We start from the raw sequence: 25,366 nt of genomic DNA, 5'->3' as shown, positions 1-25,366 counted from the left end.
TGTGCGTGTGAGGATTAAATGAGATAAGGTGTGAAAATGCTTGGTACGCAGTGAGTGCTCAATAAACAGCTGCTGTTCGTGCTGTGGTGGTGATTGCCTGCTGTCCTCCAGGAAGACAGGCTCCCCCAGGGCTCTCCCAGATGGCTCTGGTGGCATCTGTCTGGCCAGCCAGGGGTCTGCCCACTGGAGGGTCCCCACTGTGGCTGGGCAGGTCTGCTGCCCATTTAGTGGCTTGGCATAAGCTCCATGCCTGGGTCTGACACAGCCAGCCCCAGTGAACACCTGTGAACCTGGACTAACTGAGGCTGGCGTGGAGACCATAGGGACGCCCTTCACCCTGAGGGGCCAGCAGGGATGTAGTGTTTTAAGCTGTTAGAGACCAGAGACCCAGGTGGGGCAGTTCACACTTGCCACTGAGCCCCTTGTGGAAATCCCCACCTCAGGTCCCTTCCAACCCAAACCAAGGGCTCCTGGGTTTGGGAGGTGCTCCGGTGGGTCGGGCGGCCCCAAAGCCCACCTGCAAAGGTTGGTGTCAGGCTCTGGAAGCTGTCTGGCTTCTGCAGCTCCCTGCGCACCTGCTCGCCGTAGGCCTGGTACTGGCCCACCACGGCGCTGCCCTTCCGCAGGCCCCGCAGTGCCTGGAAAGCCTGGAGCTTGTGCCGCAGCACGGCCCCTGTGTCACTGACGTTGTAGGGCAGCTCCATGGCCACAAGGGTGAGGATCTCAGTCAGGTGGTTCTGGAGGACGTCACGGATGACGCCATACTCCTCATAGAAGCTCGTGCGGCCTGGGCAGGAGGGGAGATGAGAGATTGTCAGGGGGCCCCCATGTCAGCTTTCCCACGGGCACCAAGACCCCTACCCACATCCTTGTCCTGGCTTCTTCACCCCCAGTCCAGGAAGCCTGTAAAAACCAGCAATGCTGGAGCAAGCCTCCACCAGACAAGGAAGGAGGTCTCTGAGCCACCGCCCTCCCCTGAAAGCCACTCTGAGGGAAGTGTCATTCCTGGGCCTCCAGGGACCTGCATGGCGTTGGTCTGGGTGCCCAGCAGTGACCCCTCTTGCTCAGCCCCATCTGGCACAGGCCACTCTCAGAGGCCACAGCATTATAGTTAGGGCCTGAGTCTGCCGGCTGGCTCCTGCTGTGTGCTCTTGGGTGAGTTACTTGGCGTCTGAGCCCATTTCTACATCCTGCCATTCGACGGGGCCAACAAATGGAACCCCATTATACTAGATGCCCATATGTGCCAGGCAATGTTTAGGCGCTGAGGGGACAGGCGAGGTCCCTGCCTCAGCTGCCACTGAAGGGAGGGAGGGAGGGAAAGATATTGAGACAGGGGATAATGGGAGGTTACTTATTGAGGATAAACAAGAAGGCCCCTCTGAGACCTGAGGGGGAGAAAGCCAGCCGTGCACAAAGCCAGGGGAGCCCTGTGAATGCAGGAACCTCCTGTGCAAAAGCCTGAGGCAGTAAAGGGTTGGGCATGCAGGGGCAAAGGTGAGCAGAAGGGAGCAGATGGGGTGAGGTTAGAGACGGCTGCAGGGGTGCAGGAGGACAAGGTCAGGAGGCAGGCTTTATCCCAAATTCCAGGAGAGCCACTGAGGGTCTGCAGCAGGAGAACAAGAGCTGATCTGTATTTAGAAGTGGTCCTGGCCTGCTGGGGGAGAAGGCTGTAGGAAAGCCCCTGCAGTTGCCGGGAGGTAGAGAGACCTGGGGAGGGGGTGGATGAAGATAATGAAGATGGAGTGGAAGATGCAAAGTGAGCTCTGGAGAGGGCACTGACTGGGCTTGCTGATTGAGTGTGGTACTCACAAGCAACAAGGAGGAACCAATGATAACACCTAGAACTCTGGGCTCAGCAACAGGCTGAGGCGGAGGCGGGGGGTGCCATTTACAGAGAAAGGAAGATTGGGGGAGAAGCCGCTCACTGGGAGAGGAGTCATGAGCTCCGTTTCAGGTAGGTCTACACTTCAGACACTCCGGTAGAGACGTCTGGTTGGCAGGTGGACAGGGTTACCGTGAGGGTGAAAGGAAGTAAGGAAGTAACTCAGGGAACACAGAGCCAAAACCCAGCACCCGGAATAACGACCGTGACTATACTAATGCTTGCTGCGGGTGGGTGCATGGCTCAAGCCCCTTCTTCACCACTCCTATTCACATGCACAGCTCTCCCACCCTGCAGGGACTGAGGCTGTCTGTGCACGTGAAGAAGGAGGTTAAGTGACCAGGCCAGCCAGGGTGGGCCAGGAGCTGAGCCCACAGTGGACTCCAGAGACACGCTCGTCACCACATACTGCCCCAGACTCCCTCCCTCAGGAACACAAGTGTGAATGACCAAATGACCTGAATTCATAAGCCCTAGAGTCTTAAAGCTTGGATTCAAGTGCACAGCACTTCATATGGTGGAGTTTCTATTTCACAAATACCCAGGTCAATTCACAACCCTGTTGGCACAATGGTTAAGCACTCAGCAATTTGAACCCACCAGCCACTCCATGGGAGAGAAGACCTGGTGATCTGTTCCCATAAAGACTGTTGGTTGTTTTTGTTAACTGCCGTGGAGTCAGTTCCAACTCACAGAGACCCTACGTACAACAGAACGTAATGCTGTCTGGTCCTGTGCCATCCTCAAAATCCTTCCTATCTTTGAGCCCATTGTTACAGCCACTGTGTTAACCCATCTCATTGAGGGTCTTCCTCTTTTTCACTGACCCTCTACTTTACAAAGCTTGATGTCCTTCTCCAGGGACTGGTTCCTCCTGATAACATGTCCAAAGTACGTGAGACAAAGTCTTGCCATCCTTGCTTCTAAGGAGCATTCTGGCTGTACTTCTTTCAAGACAGATTTTTGGTTCTTCTTACAGGCCATGGTATATTCAGTATTCTTCACCAACACCAGAAATCAAAGGCATCAGCTCTTCTTCGGTCTTATTCATTGTTCAGCTTCCACATGCATATATAAGGTGATTGAACACAGCATGGCTTGGGTCAGGTGCACCTTTGTCCTCAAAGTGACAGCCTTGCTTTTTAACACTTTAAAGAGCTCTTTAGCAGCAGATATGCCAAATGCAATATGTTGTCTGAGTTCATGGCTGCTGCTTCCATGGGGATTGACTACGGATCCAAGTAAAATTAAATTCTTGACAAGCTCAATATTTTCTCCATTTATCATGATGTTGTTTATTGGTCCAGTCGTGAGGATTTTTGTATGTTGAGGTGTAATCCATGCTGAAGGCTGTAATCTTTGATCCTGATCAGTAAGTGCTTTAAGTCCTCTTCATTTTCAGCAAGTAATGTTATGTCACATAAATAATGCAGATCTTTAATGAGTCTTCCTCCAATCCTGATGCCACGTTCTTCATACAGTCCAGCTTCTTGGATTATTTGCGCAGGACACGGATTGCATAAGTATGGTGAAAGGATACAACCCTGACGCACACCTTCCGTGATTTTAAACCACACAGTTTCCCCTTGTTCTGTTCGAACAGCTGCCTCTTGGGCTATCTACAGGTTCCGCATGAGCACAATTAAGTGTTCCGGAATTTCCACTCTCCGCAATGTTATCCATAATTTGTTATGATCCACACGGTTGAATGCCTTAGCATAGTCGATAAAACACAGGTAAACATCTTTCTGGTATTCTCTGCTTTCAGCCAAGGTCCCTCTGACATCAGCAATGATATCCCTTGTTCTACATCCTCTTCTAATATGGCTTGACTTTCTAGCAGTTCCCTGTCAATGTATTGCTGCAAACATTTTTGAATTATCTTCAGCAAAATTTTACTTGCGTATAATATTAATGATATTGTTTGATAATTTCCACATTCTGCTAGATCGCCTTTCTTCGGAATGGGCACAAATATGGATCTCTTCCAGTCATCTTGTCAGGTAGCCGTCTTCCAAATTTCTTGGCATAGACAAGTGAGCACTTCCAGCACTGCATCTGTTTGTTGAAACACCTCAATTGGTATTCCATCAATTCCTGGAGACCTGTTTTTTTCCAGTGTCTTCTGTGCATCTTGGACTTCTTCCTTCGGCATCATTGGTTTTTGATCACATGCTGCCTCCTGAAATGGCTGAATGTCAACCAATTCTTTTTGGTACAGTGACTCCATGTATTCCTTCCGTCTTTATTTGATGCTTTCTGTGTTGTTCAATATCTTCCCCGTAGAATTCTTCAATATTGCAACTGGAGGCTTGAACTTTTTTCTTCAGCTCTTTTAGCTTGAGAAATGCCAAGCATGTTCTTCCATTTTGGTTTTCTAACTCGAGGTCTTTGCACCCATAAAAATTACAACCTAGGAAACCCTATAGGGTAGCTCTACTCTATCACATAGGGTCACTATTAATCAGAATCGACTTGATGACACCCAACAGCAACAACAGACAGAGAAGGCCTGATGTTGTAACATGAAGAACAATCATTTACCGAAAGCTATGGCAAAATTATTCATTACCTGGGATTGGTCTTTCACCAGCTAACTCCTACTTACTCCTCAGGTGTCAGCATCTAAGAGATTTTACCGACTCTTGGCCCAGCCTTCTGGAGTGCCCTGTCTTCTCCCAGGCCAGCTGGCTGTAACTTTTGTCTCTCTTCCCTGCTACCCTTTGAGCTCCACCAGAGCAGGCACTGCCTCTGTGCTCCCTGCTGCATCCCTCGCACCTAAGGCAGAGCTACATTCACTCGGTGAAGTGCTACACAGCAGGGAACACGCATACATGCAGCCATCGAGGGTGAACCTAAAAGACGCCATATCATGGGAAAGAGGCACGGTTATTGTCATAGATTGAATTGTGTCCCCCCAAAATATGTGTCAACTTGGCTAGGCCATGGTTCTCAGACTGTGTGATTGTCAACCATTTTGTGATCTGATGTGATTTTCCCACGTGTTGTAAATCCTACTTTCATGATGTTAATGAGATGAGATTACCGGCAGTTACGGCAATGAGGCAGGATTCAATTTACGAGATTAGATTGTGTCTTAAACCAAACTCTTTTGAGATGTAAAAGAGAGAAGCAAGCAGAGAGACATGGGGACCTCATACCACCAAGAAGCAAGAGCCAGGAGAATAGCGTGTCCTTTGGACCTGGGGTCCCTGTGCTGAGAAGCTCCTTGACCAGGGAAGATTAATGACAAGGACCTTTCCCCAGAGCTGACAGAGAGAGAAAGCCTTCTTCCGGAGCTGGCACCCTGAATTTGGACTTTATCTGCCTAGACTACGAGAGAATAAACTTCCCTTTGTTAAAGCCATCCACTTGTGGTATTTCTGTCATAGCAGCAGTAGATAACTAAGAGAGTTACTTTGATAAAATCAAAATTAATTTTGAAATTAGGGTACAAAGTCACAGAAACTAACAGAATTTCAAGAAATGAAAAATACGGTTGGAAATTAGAAATTCAGTGTTGTTATTGGGTGCCATCAAGTTGATTCCTACTCATAGCAACCCAATGTGACAGAGAAAAACTGTCCGCTAGGGTTTTCCAGGCTGTAGTCTTTATGGGAGCAGATCGCCAGGTCTTTCTCTTGAGAAGTTGCTGCGTGGGTTTGAATCACCAACCTTTCAGTTAGCAGCCAAGCACTTGACCATTGTGCAACCAGGGCAGTTGGAAAGAATCAGTTAATAGAAGGCAGATGCAAAGAAATTGTCCAGAACACAAGATAAAGAGACAAAAAGAGTCACGCTTACTTAGATGGAGTATGACTCCTATTCAAAATTGAACAATATGTTATTTAGGGAACCAAACATACATCGAAACAATAAAGAGAAGGAAGGGAAAAATCTTCCCCAAATTTGGAATAGTGAAGGAAAGGAGATGGGGGGGGGCGGTGCACAGGGGATGATAAAGTTCTTAAAAAAAAAAAAATCCCCTGAAGTCCTCTTAAAACCAAACAATAGTTTAGCTTAACTAGTAAAGAATGTCTGCCTTGAGCATTATGCTCTTTTAAGAACTACCTACACAGGATCAAAGTGAGAACAGCAACTGGAAGGATTAGGTAGGAACCTCGGGGGCAGTGAGTTTACGTTAATAGGGGAGGAACAACTCAGAAAAGGAGGGTGAGAATGGTTGCATAACTCAAAGAATATAATCAATGTCACTGAATTGTACACATCGAAACTGTTGAATTGATGTATGCTTTGCTGTGTATGGAAACTCTGGTGGCATAGTGGTTAAGCGCTATAGTTGCTAACCAGAAGGTTGGCAGTTCGAATCCACCAGGCGCTCCTTGGAAACCTTACGAGGCAGTTCTACTCTGTCCTACAGGGTTGCTAAGGAGGAATTGACTTGACGGCACTACTTTTTTGTGGGGGGGGGGGGGTTGTTATGTATATTCTTAACAAAACAAAAATTTTAAAAAACTGATTTGATAGGTGGGTACACTGGTGTTTGTTATGTCATAGTTCTATATATCTTACATACATTTTGCAAACATTCTTTTTCATCTTGTCTCTAGTCAATATTTAATTTGAACAAGCAAACCCAAATGGGTCCTAGGGGTGAGGTGGGGCCAAGACGGCAGAGTAGTCAGACGCTTCCGGTGATCCCTCTTACAAACAAAGACCCGAAAAAACAAGTGGAATGATTATATATATGACAAGCTAGGGGCCCTGAACATCAAAGGCAAAGTTACAAAATCGGACTGAGCAGCAGGGGGAGGGAGAGACAGTTCAGAAGCAGTGAGAATTGCCGGACCTGACTCGGCAAGAACAAGCGCCCCTCAGGCACAATCCCCTGGTGCAACTATGGCAGGGCTGGTGGTAGTGTTTGGGATGTGGTTTCCTCAGGGAGAGACAGTGAGCCGCACAGCCTACTCACACCTCCAGAATCAGAGAAGAACAGCGCTCTCGGCAAAAGCTAAGTACTTGCATTTATTTTACTGTGCCCCTAGCCCCCAAGCTGGCTTCAGTAGCTGTCAATTTCCCTGCACCTGAGATAGGTTCTGCTGTGCATCCTGAGCCATCCTCCTGGCCTTGGAGAAGGAATAAATTCACAACTGGGGGAAAAAATAATCTTCCAACTCCACCAAGCTGGAGAGTTCAGGACAGAAGTGGCTCCTGTCCAGGCACAAATGGTCCGTGGGCTTTGAATACCTTTCACCCCTGCATGGACCTGTGTGGGCCCATCTCAGGAGATTAGGCCCCTGTTGGCAGGCTGCAACAGTGTGTATATGCTCTAGTGCTGACTGACTTCAACTGTTTCAGCTGTGTGGTGGAGAGGTGGGTTTCTGATGTTCGACACCGCTTTGCCTACTAAACAGGGTCCTCACCTACCCACATCAGAGGCCTGAGGACTGGTGGTTCCACCCATGTCACGTAGCCACCCGCAACAAGGGTCCAAGGATAAGTGATGCCTCCCAGTCCTTACAACCAAAAAGCATTGGGTGTCCATGAACCAGCTGCAGAACCCACCCACCCGTGTGCTCTAGGGAACAGGGATGCACTTTCCTCACAGACACTTGGGGGACAGTTGTCAGCCCCCTGCCTTGTTCAGAGCATGACTCCCTGCTGTAACCAGATGCCTGTGCTTACACCAATCACCCCTGCCCCTCTAAGACTGTAGGACAGAGCCTGGACCACACACTTGGTTACTGACTACCTGGACACCTGAGCTGAATCCATACAAGAAAAGTGAATGGACTCCTAGGCTCATATACCTGGTAATAGCTCTAGCCATCTGGTGACAGGATGTTAGAGCTTCGAAGGTGAAAATAACCAAGCTAGCTCACTCAAGTAGCCTATTTGGGCATATCAAAACAAAACAAAGCAAGAAGCTAGGACACAGTAAGCAAACATAAAATAAATCAATACAATAACTTATAGATGGCTTGGAGACAACAGTCAATATTAAATCGCATAAAACAGCAGACCATGATCATTTCAACAAGCTCTCAAAACAAAGAATCAAGGAATCTTCCAGATGAAGATTATATTCCTGGAATTGCCAGATGTGGAATACAAAAGATTAATATACAGAACTCTTCAAGCGATCAAGAAGGAGATCAGGCAAAACACAGAACAAGCCAAGGAACACACAGATAGAGCAGCTGAAGAAATTAAAAAGGTTATCCAAGAACATAATAAAAAATGTAATAGGCTGCAAGAATCTGTAGAGAGACAGCAATCAGAAATTCAGATGATTAACAATAAAATTATAGAATTAGACAACTCAATAGAAAGTTAGAGGAAGAGAATTGAGGAAACGGAAGGCAGAATTAGTGAGATAAAGATAAAACACTAGGCACCGATATATTCAAAGAAAAATCAGATAAAAGAATTTTTTTTTTTAAACGAAGAAACCCCAAGAATCATGTGGGACTCTATCAAGAGAGAAATAACCTACGAGTGATTGCAGTACCAGAACAGGGAGGGATAATAGAAAATACAGAGAGAACTGTTCAAGATTTGTTGGCAGAAAACTTCCCTGATATCGTGAAAGATGAGAAGATATCTATCTAAGATGCTCATCAAACTCCACATAAAGCAGATCTCAAAAGAAAGTCACCAAGACATATTATAATCAAACTTGCCAAAACCAAAGATAAAGAGAGCATTTTAAGAGTGGCCAGGGATAAACCAATAGTCACCTACAAAGGAGAGTCAATAAGAATAAGCTTGGACTACTTGGCAGAAACCATGCAGGCAAGAAGGCAATGGGATGACATATATAAAGCCTTGAAGGAAAAAAATTGTCAGCCAAGAATCATATATCCAGCAAAGCTGTCTCTCAAATATGAAGGTGAAATTAGGACATTTCCAGATAAACGGAAGTTTAGGGAATTTGTAAAAACCAAACCAAAACTACAAGAAATACTAAAGGGAGTTTTCTGGTTAGAAAATCAATATCAGATATCAACCCAACAGTAGAACACAGGACAGAGCAACCAGATATCAATCCAGATAGGAAAATCACAAAAACAAATCAAGATAAAAAAGCACTCAAAACAGGGAAACAGCGATGTCATTATGTAAAATATGACATTAAAACAATAAAGAGGAACTAAAAAATGTAGTCACAGATCTTTCATATGGAGAGGAAGTCAAGGTGATATAAAGAAATACAAATTACGTTTAAACTTAGAAAAATAGGGGTAAATATTAAGGTAACCACAAAGGAGACTAACTATACTACACATCAAAATAAAATACAATAAAAACATAAAGACTCAGCAAAAATAAAATCAATAACAACAAATATGAGGAAAAGACAATATATAAACTAGTCAGCAAAAAAAAAAAATTAAGTGGAAAAAAGAAACTGTCAACAACACAAAAAAAAGACATCAAAATGACAGCACTAAACTCATACCTATCCATAATTATGCTGAATCTAAATGGACTAAATGCACCAATAAAGAGAGAGAGAGTGGCAGAATGGATTAAAAAAAACATGATCCGTCTATATGCTGCCTACAAGAGATACACCTTAGACTTAAAGACATGAATGGGTCCTAGGTCAGACCTGCTCAGCCCATTATGGCTCCTTTCAAGTGGCCCCTTGGTCCTCGACACCTGTCCTGAGCCACCCACCCCCTCCCCCTCTCCACTGGGGCTGCAGAGCTTGCTTAGGCTGCTGGACAGCAAGCAGGACCAGCTGTGATAGAAGGGACAGCCTGCCCTGTATTCAGTCCACTACTCCATCCCCAGTAGTAGTACCAGTGTTGGAAGCAAGGGGCCTCTTAAAGGAAGACACCCTCGGCCTCAATGACAGAAGTAGGACTGCTTTGTTCTCAAATGGAGCTTGAGGGGGCAGCTCTGGCCAGGGATCTAAGCCCTGAAATGCACGGGACAGTTCAGCTCAACCGGGTCGCCCAAAATACCACAAGTGCTCCCAGTGAGAAAACCATGGCCAAGGTCCCCTACCACACTGGGTTCTCACCTTCAATGTTCTTATAATATTGTTGAGAAGACATCAAGAAAAGATAATAATGGCAGTGAGAGCAATACATGCATATTAGCTTATTTACTCCTCAAAATAATGACAGATAAGGAGGTCCTACTATTACTCCCATTCAGAGAGGTCAGGTAAATTGCCCAAGGTCACACAGCTGATAAAGGGGTAAAAATAAGATTAGAACCCAGGAAGTTGGTAAAAATAAGATTAGAACCCAGGAAGTTGGTAAAAATAAGATTAGAACCCAGGAAGGCTACACCATGGCTTACACCATGGCCGAATATCTCCCTATTAGAAACTTCATCTTGCTTTCTTTAGACACATCATCAGGAAAGACCAGTCCCTAGAAAAGGACATCATGTTTGAGAAAATTCAGAGCCAGCAAAAATAAGGGAAACCATCAATGAGATGGGCTGATACAATAGCCACAATAATGGGCCCAAGCATATTAAAGATGGTGAAGATGGCACAGGACCGGACTACGTTTAGTTCTGTTATACATAAAGTCACTGTGAGTCAGAGCCAACTTGATGGCAAATAACAACATTCCCATTTAAGAGTCCCTGGGCAGATGGTTAACGTGCCGGACTGCTAACTGAAAGGTTGGAGGTTTGGGTCCACCCAGAGGCACCTTGGAAGAAAGGCTTGGTAATCTACTTCTGAAAAATTAGCCATTGAAAACCCTGTGGAGCACACTTGTACTTGGACACACATGGGGTCACCATGAGTTTGAGTCAACTCGACAACTGGTTTACTCCTATTTCAACAACTGTACATCAGAACTTTAAACTTGGTAGCAGCTGAGGGCAGGAACACTGGCGGCTTTCAGAAGCGTAGCAGCGTGGTCAAAGGCAAGCTGAGCTGACTTTGACCTAGACCTTGGGATGAGTCTAGGTCAAAGGTCAGAGAACCAATGCCTACCAGAGCCAGTGAAAGTATGAGGAGGATGGGGTAAGTGCCACCTCGGGGGACAGGTAAATCCCTCAGGTGCAGTCTGGTGGCACCTTATAGGAATGTGGGCTCAATGTGATCAAATCTTCCTTTTCAGAAGGTAGAGATGTGGAGTACTAAGTGTAGTCTCATGATTTTTAAATGTGCACAAATTATTCAGATTTTAAAAAACATCGTGTGTCTCAAAGAAGTATATGTAGGAGCTGAGTTTGTGCCTGGGCCATGTGCTAGCCAGGTGAATAGCGTGAGTCAGAGGGCAGAAACATACGACGCATGCAGTTCAGATGGCAGTGGGAAGCCAGGCCTGGCAGAAGTAGCCAGTCTGTGACTCAGAACAGCAGAAATCCAAAATAGATGGAAAGGGCCTCGTTAACTAGTGCTGCTATAACAGAAATACCACAAGTGGACGGCTTTAACAAGGAGAAGTTTACTCTCTTACAGTCTAGGAGGCTAGAAGGTTGAATTTAGGGTGCCAGCTCCAGGGGAAGCCTTTCTCTCTCTGTCGGCTCTGGAGGAAAGTCCTTGTCATCAATCTTCCCCTGGTCTAGAAGCTTCTCAGCGCAGGGACCTCAGATTCAAGGGGCACACTCCCTTCCTGGCTCTTCTTTCTTGGTGGTGTGAGGTCCCTCTTTTTTCTGCTTGGTTCTCTCTTCTGTGTCTCAGAAGAGATTGACTCAAGATACAACCTAAGCCTATAGATTGTGTCCTGCCTCATTAACATAACTGCCTCTAATCCTGCCTCATTAACATCATAACCCAAAAAATCCCAGTGCCGCTGAGTCGATCCCGACTCATAGCGACCCTATAGGACAGAGTAGAACTGCTCCACAGAGTTTCCAAGGAGCGCCTGGTGGATTCAAACTGCCGACCCTTTGGTTAGCAGCCGTAGCACTTAACCACTATGCTAGAGGTTAGGATTTAAAACACACAGGATAAATATATCAGATTACAAAATGGAGGACAACTACACAATACTGGGAATCATGGCCTAGCCAAGTCGACACACATTTTTTGGGGGACACAATTCAATCCATAACAAGTCTTGAGAGCTAGAATGAGTTAAAAGTTCTTAGCCTCAGCCAGGTAAACAGAGTTCCCATATGGCCCAGTAACTCCACTCTCAGGTATACACTTTAGACAAAGAAAACATATGTCCACACAAATACTTGTACACAAATGTTCACAGCACCACTATTCCTAAGAACCAAAAATGCAGACAACTCAAATGTCCATCACCAGATCAACTGAAAAATAAAATCCACATGATAGAATATTCTTTGACAATAAAAAGGAATGAAGTATGGATACATGTTATTATATAGGTGAACCTTAAAAAAACGCTGAATGAAAGAGGGGCCACAAACAGTATGATTGCATTTATATGAAATGTTCAGAATAGGTAAATCCATAAATATAGAAAGTAGATTAGTGGTTGCAAGGGGCTGGAGGGTGATGGTGATGAGGATTGAGGGGTGTTATGGATTGAACTGCATCCCCCAAAAACGAATGTCTACTTGGCTGGTCCACAATTCCCAGTATTGTGATGGTCCACCATTTTGTCATCTGATGTGATTTTCCTGTGTGTTGTAAATCGTACCTCTATGATGTCAATGAGGTGGGATTAGTGACAGTTATGTTAATGATGCAGGAGTCAATCTACAAAATTAGGTTGTGTTTTAAGTCAATCTCTTTTGGGATGTAAGAAAGAGAAGCAAGCAGAGAGACATGGGAACTTCCTACCACCAAGAAAGCAGCACTGGGAGCTTAGTGTATCCTTTGGACCCAGGGTCCCTGCTCTGAGAAGCTCCTAGACCAGGGGAAGATTGGTGACAAGGACCCCAGGACCGACAGAGAGAGAGAGAGCCTTCCCCTACAGTTGGCGCCCTGAATTCAGACTTCTAGCCTCCTAGACTGTGAGAGAATAAATTTCTCTCTGTTAAAGCCATCCACTTGTGTTACAGCGGCACAAGATGACTAAGATGAGGGGTGGGTGATGGCTACAGTGATGGCCGTCAAGCACATTAACCATTTGCTGCTGGGCTTCTTTGTGGGGTGATGAAAATTTTCTAAAAGTGGTTGTGGGATGGACGCACAGCTCTGTGGAGATACTAAAACCCACCAGGTTGTGCACTTTAGGTGAGTTATATGGTATGTGAATTATATCTCAATGTGGTTGTTAAAAAAAGAACGCTCTTTCCAGCAGGGAAGTGGAGCCATGAGAGGTGCTGCAGGAAGATGAAGCTGCTGGCACCTGCAGGGTGAACTGATGGAGGGGGTGGCGGTAGTGGGACCAACGAGCAGCCTCCGCCGCAGTTGTGGGAAGTCACAGGGCAGGAGCAAAGGAAGGAGCAGTGAAAATGCAGAGACAGCTTTTAGTGGATGAATAAAAATGTCCTGGAGACTGACTAGCTTCCTGAAAGGCAGCCCGGAGCTGTGATCTGAGTGTGGACCCCAGAGCAGGCTGCCCAGTGCACAGCCTGGCTCTGCCACCCATTGATGGTGCCATCTTGGGCAAGGGGTCTCCACCTCACGAATAAAACAGGAATTGCTCCAGTACCACCCTTGTGGGTGGTTGTGAGGACGGTGAGTTAATGTATACGCAGGGTTGGAACTGGCACATGGTGCACTGATAAATATTGGTTAAGAGCCCCGGTGCTGCAAGCAGAAGATTACAGCCTAGAAAACCCTATGGAGCAGTCCTACTCTGTCACATGGGATCACTATGAGTCAAAAATGACTTGACAGCACTTAACAACAACTTTTATTATCACACGGGCTGTGAGAGAGGGGATAGCAGACAGGCCACTCAGAGCATGCTGCTATCATTTGGAAACAGAGAAGTTAGAAACAGGAGGTGGCATTTCATGAGAAAAATGCAATGATGGTTTCAGTTCTAAACCTGCCAAGTCTGAGTGACGATGGGATATCCAGTGGGATCTCTAGAAGGCAGCAGGGGTGGGGGATACAGGACTGGGGCTGAGAAGGCCAAGAAAGCTGGAGAAATACTGGCATTCACCACACCTAAACGCCATCAATGGCGAAGATCTCATTATCTTATAACCACCGAGCAGAAAAGGGCTGCCAATTCACCTCTGTTACCCCGCCGATGGCAAGACGAATCCAACTTCACAGATGTTCAAACATGAACAAAGGTGTGTCTTAGAATCAATGAACTACAATAGATTTAAGAGTATAAAGAGAATAGTTAAACTTTGAGGAGAGATGCATTTTTGATGGAGAGCCTGGGGAAAGCAGCCGAGTCCTTAAAAGCCCTGTTAGCTGCTTACTATTCATTAGTTTAGCAAATCCCTCAGTGGCCCTTCTCCTATTTTTATCCCATCTCAGTTGGTGGCGAGAATGCATTCCATGGGTTTACTTCCTGCTGTGCAGAAGAGGGCTTCTTTTATTCCTTAATTTCAAGCTTCAGGGGTGCGCACGTGTTTAACACAGCCTACAGATTTATGGACTTGGACCCTTTTCTCCGTTAATCCTGTCTTTTCAGAGCTTAAGTGCAGTGACCAGACCCGGCCTGGCACTTCCCGGCAGAGGCTGCCAAGCACAAGGACAGGAACTAGGAGGCCAGCCCTCCTGGTGAAATGGAGCCCTGGTGGTGCAGGGGGTAAGCACTCAGGTGCTAACCGAAAGGTGTAGCTATTTGAACCCAACAGCTGCTCTGTGGGAGAAAGCTGTGGCAGTTTGCCTCCATAAAGATTTACAGCCTTGGAAACCCTATGGGGCAGTTCTACTCTGTCCTATAGGGTCACTCTGAGTCGGAATCAACTCCATGGGAAAGGGTTTCCTCCTGGTAATGGCCAATGTGTTGATTTTTTTTCTAGTTACCATAGTATTGTAGGCTGATTTTTCCTGAGAAGTATCTATATTGACTCTACTACACTCTCCTAGGTTGAAAATGGAAAGTTAAAGCCCATCAGTGTATGAACAAGGTGGGGGGGAAGCACAACGGGGAGAAACAGCCTCATACACTTGGTCTTATCAAGTCCTGGGCTTGTCCAAGACCATAAGGAGGGGAGCCCCCCCAAGTCATGCTGCCCCCAAAACCTCATGGGGTAGTATCCCATGGAAGGTGAGAGAGAGGTGTTCAAAGAGCCTCTGTAAGCCCACCAAATTGATTAAGACAAAGGAAACAGTCACGCCCAATGCGAAGGTAAAGGAATACTGTTACGTAAAAAAACAGTCTGATAAGATGGAACAACAGCAATAAAGTAGTTTTTATCCTTTGGCCTAGTAATTTCACTTCGGAAGTATACTTAAACGGCAAATATTCTTTGGAAATGCTCATGGGGAAAATGTTCCAGAAGCAGATAGTGGTGAAGGTCACTCAACTTTGCGAAGGTACTAAAATCCACCGAATTTTACAGCATGTGAATTCCAGCTCAGTTTTTTAAAAAGCTCATAAAGTACTACTTAAAATAGCAAAAACTATAATAGAATAATACCTAATAATAGAACAATGCATATTCTGTGGTACAGACAGAACTGAGCAGAGATATAGATATTAAAAGGTATATATGATGCAGATGACCAGTACATGGAAATTCAAATATGTATGTATGCACGCGTATGTGTGTGTGTGTGTGTATGTGAAATAATATTAACTGAAATATGGACATAGATGTATGTGACAGACCAATGACAGGTCCCTAAATAATCCAATATAAGTCGATACATATAAATCACATGGCGCTCGGAGAGACTGCAAGAACATTGCCTCTTTCTCTCCTTGCAAACTTGGAAGGATAAGGGCATTTCCATTTGTAAAGCATTTCCGTGTACATTATCTGATTTTATCCTTCAAGCAACCCCAGGAGAGAGGGAGCAGGGCTTATCTTTTTCACAGGAGCTGTGCTGAACGTCACACCCCTCAGAGCTGGGACCAGAAACTTCTTCCCCAGGTCTCCACAGTGTGGAAGATCCACTTTTCCCAGCAAAAACATGTTTAGAAAAAAAAAAAAAGAAAAACAACAACTCAACTGCCAGCTGCAATCCCTACCAACACCTTCTGGGATGACTAAAAATAAAAGAGATGGGGGTGAAGAGAGAGCCGGGTGCTGGCTGGCCTGTGCTCTCTGGGATCAGGCGGGGAGCTGCGCCGGGTTCACCTTGCAGACAGGCGGCAGACGGTGGGAGGGGAGGCAGCTGGTGTGGGACTGAGAGCCCTGCAGCCTTGGCCCTTGGTGACGGGCACTGCTCGGTCTTCCCGCCCGCAGAGAACAGGCATCCTGCTCCTTTCCCCAAAGCTGCAGGAGACCCTCCCAAACAGGGCCAGCCTTACCAGCCGCAGGAAGTCTCCCTCCTTCCCAGAGGGGAAACAGGCAGCAGAGGACGGCCCTTGCCTACACACTGGAAGGAAGGCCAAGTGCTGGGGTCTGGCCAGATTGGGAGGCTGTAATGTGCAGTGGACAGAAGCTTGGGTTCTAGGGCCACAGACAGGGTGGTTTAGGTCCCAGCACTCTCAGAAGACAAGGCATCCTGGTGAGAGAGCCGAACCGTGGTCCGCTGCCAGCACAGCCCCTGCTGTCTGCAGAGCCCTTCACGCTGGCCACGATGGTAGCCCGGCCAAGGTCACTCCTACTAAGGCCCATGCTGGCCAGGGTGCACAGGGTGTCTGTGGCTCAGGGGCTCAATGGATGGGACTCTCCGGAGGAGCACCTCAGGTCAAACTGAGGGAGCCGGACACCTGCAGTGGTTGAAGGATGGCTTCTTCCTCCACTCCCCCTGCCCCGCCCCCGCCTGTGCAGTAGCCTTGACTCTGCGGCAAACTCCTCTGGGCCAGAGACTGCAGCAGGGACAAAAGAAATCCTCACACACAGCCAGGAGGACGCAGTGGGGAAGCCACTTCCACCCATGTGGTGTGTGTGAGTGGGGCTGGAAGGGGCCCTGTAGCAGCTCTGGGTTGGGACAGCTCTGCTTCCCTGACCTGGCACGCTGCCCCTGCCATCTCCAGCTCTCAGGGTGGCGGTCAAGGCTGCCACTGGGGCCAGCCAGGTGCCTCCCCCTACCCCCGCACAGGAGTTGTCAGGGCTGCACACCTGCAGCAGGAAGGAAGAACAAGCAAAGCGTGTGGTGAGGCAGAGTGGCCCTCTTGGACTTTGCCCTCTGCTGACGTTCAGGCTGCTGCCCTCTGGATCCCGCCTGGGAGACTTGCTGGGCACACGCTGTCCCACTGCAGCAGCACTGGCCTCTGAGTTCACCCAGTGCCAGCAAGACACTGCGCCCCTCCCATTCTGCCACACTGGACAGGGCTCATGGCCGCAGGCTGGGCTGCAGAGCCTCAGCTCTTGCCCTCTCTCTCCAACTTGACTACAGGGTCTGTAAGGGCCCATCCTTACAGAGCAGGACCAGATGGGACAGTGTGGATCAGGGCTGGACCACCACAGTGGCACCAGGCCACCTTCTCAGGCCTCATGTCCAATGCACATCCTTCTAGGCCACAAGGCCAAGCAGCCAGAGAAAGAGGGGGAACTCCTGCTGCGGCTGGGGCATCCCGCATCCAGAGGTCATGAGCACAAGCATGTGGCATGAGCACAGCAGCAGGAAACCATGCCCTGTTGTCACCTGTTCTGGGCCGGGGCTGGCCAGGAGACCCGGTCCCCAGGACAGTGTTGTCCTACTGGCCATCTTGGCCAAGGGCAGTGGGCTGAACTAGCCTACAAGCCCCACAGAATGGGCTGATTCCAGCCATCTGCCCGGCTGTCTCCTTTTGCCTCTAGGCTGAAGGCTCAGAGCCCAGCTGAGCAAAAACCACTCTGCTCAGAGGACTAGAAGCAGTGTGACCCTGTCCTTCAAACACCTATGCCCACAGGCCAAGGCAGATAGCGGCATGGTGTAGCCTTAAATCAGGGCTTCAGGTGCCTATCCCTCTGGACCTCAGAGATGACCAGCCCAGGCTGTTATGCAGCTGTTCAAATCCAAGACCCTCCTGCCTCAGGCATGTCTGGGCCAGCAGACCTGCCAGGCCCCTGCCTGTCTTTCTGTCTTGTCTCCTGTTTTCCTTTCTCCAAAATCCAAAGGTACTTTTCCTAGGATAATCAGGCCTGCAGTCTGCCTAGCTCCTGGCTCCACAGGGCCCTGCAAAGAAATCCACAGATGACACCAGATTCCAAGAAGGAAATGGGGTAGGAGGATTGGAAGAAATGAGAGGCAGGAGTGCCAACTGGTAACTCCAGGCATCATGGCTCCTCCCTAATCCACGGTGGGTACAGGAAAGAGCTGCTGGAAAGGGGGAGGTGAGGGGCCCTGGCCTCCTAGCCCTGCCGGTGACTGGGCCGAGTCCAGCAGAGAGAGGCACTGGCACCAACAACCTGCCCCCAGCAGCAGGGGTGGCGTGGCACCCTCCTGCCTGCTCAGGCTCTTGGCGGCAGATCTGAAGCTCACCCCTCTTTGGAGGAAGCAAGGGCAAACCAGCACACCCTCCCACCGAGACGTTAGACCCACACAGCACACCAGGCACCCTGGCTGAGCCCATGCTGAGGATCCACAGTGGAAGATCTGGAGATCCCCGAGAGCCACAAAGGCTCACAGCAGTGGGAGAAGACCCCTCTTCTGAGATGTGCTCCAGAGTGGAGAAACCCTACTCCTTCTCAGACAGGAATGTCATTCAAGGCCTGGATCAGGAGTCCTACCTGCTTCCCCTGACGCCCTGCATCATTTGTTGTGGGGTCTGTGAGGTGTTGGGGGATGGAGGCTGGATCTTACACCTCTCTGTACAGCTATAGCCCCACACAGAGCTTCCAGCCTGAACACACATCAAGGGGTAAAGGGAAGAACACTGAAGAGGGTAACCATGGGAAGAAGAAATAAAAAGAAGAAAAGGAAAAGAGAAGGAGACACACCCTCTGGTTTCCCCACCCCCAGGTCTAAGGATTGGGACCACACCCTTCCTGGCCATGGGCGCCCATGTGTGTGGATGGGGGTGTGGCCTCTGGGTCCCACCCCTCCAGCTGCAGAAAGCAGTCCCAGGGGTAGGTTGGTCACTCAGGCTGTGCTGGCTGCCCAGCGTGACGGTGCAGAGCTGGGTGCTGGAGCCAGCCTGCCTGCCCTGGACCCAGGCTACACCACTCAGTGCGAGCAAGACCCTGAGCAGGTTACCAAACTTCATCTGTCAGAGGAGCTAATAATAGTAACTACCGCAGATGTTGTGGGGGGAGGGGTGACATACACAACAGGAATCAGCTTTTACTTCTATTGGGTAAGACCCCTTGCTTTTAATATATGCAGTCAGTGCTCAAAGACGTGATGCAAGCACAGAATGCCTGCACTCAAAGGGGCTTGGCTATCATTATCTACATAGCCTGCTCATCTCGCAGATGAGGAATCAGAGTCCGGAGAGGGCAGAGCCACGAGAAGTGACCCGGCTAATGGCAGAGACAGGCGTCACGTGGGTCTCCTGACTCGGGGTGGGCACTGCTCCCACGGCTTTGATACAGCATGTCCCAGTGGGCCAGGTACCAGAGAACAGGGTCTTCCTGGAGCCCAGTCGGGTGGAATAGCAGCCTGAACATGCATAATACAAGTGTAACACTCTTGCAGGGCTGTGAGGGGGTACATGGAGCCACGAGCAATGCAGGGGAGCAGACCTCGTCAAGATGGTCAGCAAAGGTCTTCTCAAGAGAGTGACAACTGAGCTGAGAAGAGGATGGAAGGTGAGGAGGAGGTCAGGAGAAGGGTACCGCTTGTGTGAAGAACAAAAGACTGAGAAGCAACAGCCTAGGGCCCAGGCAGCAACACAGAGCACAGGCTGAGGGAGGCTGGACAGGTCAACAGATCAGGGCCTCGTGGGTCTAAGAGCAACGGGAAGCTGCAAAGTAATCAGTCCCTGAGATGTTACCTCCTCAGGGCCCCTGGGAGCCCAGAACAGTCTCAAACCCCACGTTGTACTATGCCAACATTCCTGGGTCTGTCCACGGCTGGTGCCAGTCTGACTGGTTCCAAGAACCTCCTCAGGCCTCCCTCTCCCCTCTGACTTTCCTGAGATCTCCTTGTCTGCTGGGATCATCCCCTTTCTCCTCTTTTCCTGACCCAACCCCAGGTCTTCCAGGCCCAGATGAGCTGCTGCTGTCCTCTCCCTGAGCCCCCTCCAGTCCTTATGGTCTTTACCACACCCAGTAAAACTCAGGTTAATGTCCAGTATTTAGGGCTGGTTAGTTGTTCCGAGCGTCCATGCCAAGTTCACATAACTGGACAGTACGCTCCTGAGGGCGGCAGTGCCTCAGGCTTTGCCAGCAGGCACCTGGGTTCAACACGGCCCCACAGCTGGGCACACAAGAGTCCTAGAGGGAGGCCACACACCAGAAGAAAATGTCCCTCTGACCAACGGTGGAGCCTGGCTGACCCTCCAGCGCAGTGGGCAGACACCTCCCCACAGACCCCAGCCTGGCAGAGCCCTGGGACCCCTCACACACCTTCCGCGTCCACTGTCTCCTTCAGGATTATCTCCACCCGCTCGACATGGTGCCGGCTCCAGAGGTGGTCAAAGGCCTTGCGGTTCTGGTCTCGGAATGGCAGGATCTGGGCCACGGCCTGTCGGAGAAGAAGACTGGTTGTGCTCCAGACCCTTCTCGGGATGAAGAAAGACTCCTCACTCCAAGGGGGGCGTCAGCCTCGCTAGTTCCTGCTTGGAGGAGAAGGTGCTATCTGGCTCAGGCATTCCTGGGTGTCAGGGCTTCACAGCTCAGAGAAGTTCCCCCAAAATCTTAAGTGACCTCCACAGGGTTACCAGCTTTTTATTTTGCCAAGAAAGAAAGATATTTAAAAGTTTCTATCTTCCATTACCATCAACTTTTCATAAATGGGAAGATATTTTGACACCAACAATGTAGCAAGAAAACCTTCAAGTTGAATACATTCAGTACTTTTCCTCATTTTGCCTTAAATGGGTAGAAACTTCCCCAGGACAGGCACTGGTCTGAGGACTACCATTTGGGAACCACTGCTGTGGGTAACTCCAAAGAGGGGTGAGTGGAAAAAATGCCTCTCTCCTAGAGAATTACCTGGGCCCCACGTGACCTGCGTTCACCAAATATGCTTTACCAGGCATTGCTCCTGGGGATCCTTATACCAACATTTTGTAACAATGAGGTGGGTATTATCACTGTGGTGCAACAGACAGGAAAATGAAGTCAAGGGCTTGTCAAAGCCCAAATGAGAACCCAGACTAGTGGCTGCTGACCCAGGGCCAATTCCAGATCTCCTGGTGAATCAATATAAATGCCTCCACCCTGCTGCCCACCCCCATGACCCTGGGCTCACCAGCCTGCTCAGGACCAGAGAACACAGGCTGGTGAGTTCTCAACTGGGCTTCACCGCAGATGCCGTGGAAGGGCTCCGAGGGCACGGTCAGAGTGAACTGGCCAGCTGAAGGTTAGCCCCAGGCTCCTGCTTCACAGCCTGGCATGGTTTTAGGGCCCCTTGTCCCTGCTATAAAGATTTAAGATCTTGTTACCAGCCATCTGGCTCAAAAAGGGGCTCAGGAAGAAAAAAAGAGCAGATGGGTGCTGAATAAGAAGGCTAATTCTAATTCCCACTGCATACCCAACTGGAAGCTGATCCAGACACCAGAGTCGCAGGGCCACACCTCGGTAGAGGACACATGGCAACCCTGATTAATCAGAAACCAGAGCCCAGGCCCTGGCAGGGGACCCAAGAGGGCAGGGCTACACAAAAGAACACAGTCTCTGCTAGCAAGGCTGGACACGTGGATAAGGACCAAGCTGCCTTGTCCTTGCTGTTCACTGCCTTTCCTTTCCCACCTCACTGCCCACCACCCTCAAGGAGACTGTGAGAACTCGGGTTTCACCATGCCTTCAGGCCTGTTGATGGGGTCTACCTGTAGCCAGCTCACCCCAACCCTGGTAGGCCCCTGGCTGAGGCTCACCTGCTTGCCAAGGTAATGGTCCACCCGGTACATCTCCTCCTCTCGGAAAAAGCTCCCAAGTTCTGTGGCCAGCTGCTGGGCTGAGTCGTGGTCGTGGCCAAAGGGTTTCTCAAGGACAACCCGCAGCCAGGTGCCTGGGCCCGGGCGGCAGCTACTGTTGATGTTGCGGGCAATGTCTGCATAGGCGAAGGGAGGCACTGAGAAATAGAAAATCCTGCCAGCCTCCCGGAGGCCTTCCTGTTGGACCTGTGCCTCAATGTCCCTGCTCAGGGCCTGATAGTCTTCAGCCGTCTTCAGCTGGCGGTAATGGCTCAGCTGTAGGAACTGGTCCTTGAGCTCAGTGCAGTGATCGAGGGCCATGTCCTGGGGGCAGGAGAGGGTCTCCAGAGCCTTGTCCATGAGCTGCTGGCCCTCCGTGGGGGCCGTCAGGGCAGCCCCATGGAAGCTGAAACTGTGGCCCTTCCCCGCCTCGTCCAGGTAGAGCTGGAACAACCCCTGCCACAAGTACTTTCGGGCTAGGTCCCCAGTCGCTCCCAGAAGGATTATGGAGACATGTCCCTGGAGCTCCTGGGCCTGCAGGCAGCTCAGAAGGGCTGTGCACATTGCCACTATGAGCATCCTCCAAAAGCCTGGGTACCTGGTGGACACGGGAGAGACGGACAAGGAACAAGGAAGGATCAGACCCGGTTCAGGTGGCTGTGATGGGAAAGTAAACACATTTCTAAGGTATCAAATATTTCCTGCCTGGCAAGACACAGCCACGTGTGTCTTAGGAAAATGTCACAGCCCCACAGATTCCCATCCATCCTCAGGAGCTTGGGTGCCATGCCAGGACGCCAGGGGGTAGGGAGTGTGTCTGCACACAGGGACTGTGCCCACGAAGGGCATGGACCACCTGCTAGAGATGGACCCTTTTGCTGCCGTAAGCATAGAACATGGCACAAACTACCAGGGAGGCTCATGAGGCTGCTGGGGGCCTAGGACTAGAGCTGTCCACTTTACGACCAAGGCCGGCCCCACCCATGAGCAGAGGTCATCAGGGCCATTGATGCAACCCCAGCCCAGGAATGGTAACAGACCCTTAACCGACAGCTTGGACTGAGAAGATATGATTACTTCCTCCTGCTTCTCTCTACTTTTCCCATGTCTTCAGGGCTCCAAGTACAAAGGGCTGAATAATAATTGCTATCACAGAGGATTAAAAACAGAAACCCTGGAGTCAACTGCCTGAACCTGAATCCCAACTCAACCCCTTACTAGCTGTTTGTCCTTGGAGAAGTTATTTAACCTCTCTGTACCTCAGTTTCCTCATCTGAAATGGGGATAACGGTGGTACTTACATCATAGGGTGGTTATGAGGATGAAATTTGTTAATATTTATAATATTTTTAGTACAGTGCCCACCACCTCCTAAACACTGTATAAGTGGTTGCTATTATTATGGAGGAAACCCTAAGAGATCAGCAGATCAAATCCTCCAAGCGCTCCTTGGAAACTCTATGGGGCAGTTCTACTCTGTCCTCTAGGGTCGCTATGAGTCGGAATCGACTCAATGGCACTGGGTTTGGTTTGGTTTTGGGTATTATTATGGAATCTAAGTAATAGCAGCAAACACCATGTGAAACACTGAATGCTGGCATGTGCCAAACAGTGAACTAAGAACGTATGTCTGCGTTAGATCTCACTGAATCCAGACAAGGATCCTGGAAAGAGCCACATGGAGTGGCTACTATTACAGTGCCCCCTTTTGCAGACGGAAAGACTGAGGCTTAGGTAGGAGAAAGTAGGGGAGCGTGGCCTGAAACCAGGCTCCCTGGTTCCTGAGCTCAGTGGGCGGCAGTTGGTGCCTCCCTGGGGTAATGCTGGCGTCTTGGCTGTTTTTCTGTCCAGTTTGGAATAGCTGACGGGTAAGAGTCCTAGGGTCTGTCACAAATGCACCAGGTGATCTGTTTATTCTGGGTTTATATTCTCACCAAGGTTGTTCGGCTTAATGGGCTGAACTTTTACTCCATAGCTTCTACCCAGTTCTTCCATTTCCCACCACGGCTGGTGCACTCAGGGAAGGGTAGAAGGAAGTGAGGAGGAAAGTAACCCTGGTCAGCAACACCAGCCATCTGCGATCGAGGGGGAAGCGGGGTACTGCCTGAGGGTGGGACTGGTGCAAGGAACTAAGATGGCTGATTTAGCACTTACTATATAAAAAAAAAAAAAATTTTTTTTTTTTTATGTCACAGGCATTCCACCAGATATAACCCGTTGCCATCGAGTCGATCCCAACCTACAGTGACCCCACGTATTAACAGAGTAGAACTGCGCTCCACAGGGTTTTCTTGGCTGTAACCTTTACAGAAGCAGATGGCCAGGGCTTTCTTTTGCCACGCCCTTGGGTGGGTTCATACAGATAGAACCCCCTCCCCAAAAAAACCCAAACCCATTGCCATCGAGTCAATTCCAACTCATAGCGACCCTATAGGAGAGAGTAGAACTGCCCCCCATAGAGTTTCCAAGGAGCACCTGGTGGATTTGAACTGCTGACTTTGTTAACTGCCATAGCACTTAACCACTATGCCACCAGGATTTCCAGATAGAGGATTAATAAAATCTCAACAATCTTAGGCTATATAATATGTTATTGTTGTTCATTGCCGTTGAGGCGATTCTGACGCAGGGTGACCCCATGTGTGCAAAGTAGAACTGCTCCATGGAGTTTTCAAGGCTGTGACCTTTTGGAAGCAGATTGCCAGGCCTGTCTTCCGAGGCACCTCTGGGTGGGTTTGAATGGTCAATCTTTTGGTTAGTAGTCAGTGCTTAACTGTTTGTGCCACCCAGGGTTATAAAAAAAAATACAGATAGGGAAATTGAGATTTAAAGAGATAAAAAGTGGCTTATAAAAGGCCATGGTACCCAGACTGCAGAAACTGCCAGTTCACCCTCCCACTCATTCCTTCTCCCTGCAAGAGGGTCAGATCTGCCCCTTAACTGTGACATCTGACCCCCTCCTCCCACTTCTCTCTTTGCGTTTTCTTCCTCTCTCTTGAGATCCAGCCCCAAGATGATTAGTGGCCAAACCAAGATGAGGACACAACAGTGTTTGTGCCAGTGGCAGCAGGACACCAGATATCTGCATGTCAACTCTTCTCGTTAATGGAAGCTTTAGCTGAAGGATCAAGGGACCACCTGAGTGGTCCGCCAGCCTTCCTTTTTCACGCTCCTGCCATCTGTACTCACCTCCAAACCCACAGAGGGGTCACAGGACCACTCTACTTTCTTCTCCTGCTTCCCAATCCCTGCCCTTGACCCTTCGAGAATTTCTCAACTGGAGGGAAGGAAAAGCTGCAAGGTCAGTGCAGGAGAGAGGCAGAGAGAAACCTGAAGCCCAGAGAATAGCCTGGTAAAGGAGGAGCTGCCAGCTGGCAGGCTGAATTCCAGAGCTCTTGAGCAGATCCCGGGAGCCAGGGCTCTAGACTGGTACAAGGGGAGGAGCTCAAGAGCCTCAGAGTGCCTGGGCAAGCAGATGGGGGAGCCCCAAGGGCCAGCACCCCACCCCACCCCAGAAGACTGCAGATAAGTGTGATGAATGGTCACCTGGCCTGAAATGACACCCAGACCTTGATGGGATCCAGTTCTG

At 49.1% G+C, this 25,366-nt stretch overlaps 1 protein-coding gene across 4 annotated transcripts in view; it reads right to left on the bottom strand.

The window, feature by feature from the left end:
- The window catches only part of H6PD (hexose-6-phosphate dehydrogenase/glucose 1-dehydrogenase), a 45,224-nt gene that overhangs the window by 9,669 nt on the left and 10,189 nt on the right, over nucleotides 1–25,366 (bottom strand). For all 4 annotated transcript variants that reach the window (XR_007516525.1, XR_007516526.1, XM_049877840.1 and 1 more), the window contains 3 exons: nucleotides 21,739–22,375; nucleotides 20,267–20,384; nucleotides 518–787 (listed from right to left, as the gene is read on the bottom strand). Coding sequence is in view for 2 of the 4 variants with exons in the window: in XM_049877840.1 (XP_049733797.1) it covers nucleotides 518–787; nucleotides 20,267–20,384; nucleotides 21,739–22,375 (1,025 nt within the window). In the remaining 2 variants the exon portion in view is untranslated. The remainder of the gene's footprint in view (nucleotides 1–517; nucleotides 788–20,266; nucleotides 20,385–21,738; nucleotides 22,376–25,366) is intronic.

Source organism: Elephas maximus, chromosome 3 (genome assembly GCF_024166365.1).
Source record: "Elephas maximus indicus isolate mEleMax1 chromosome 3, mEleMax1 primary haplotype, whole genome shotgun sequence".
In the NCBI taxonomy this organism is placed as follows: Eukaryota; Metazoa; Chordata; class Mammalia; order Proboscidea; family Elephantidae; genus Elephas; species Elephas maximus.
This window is presented reverse-complemented; position numbering and strand designations above follow the sequence as displayed.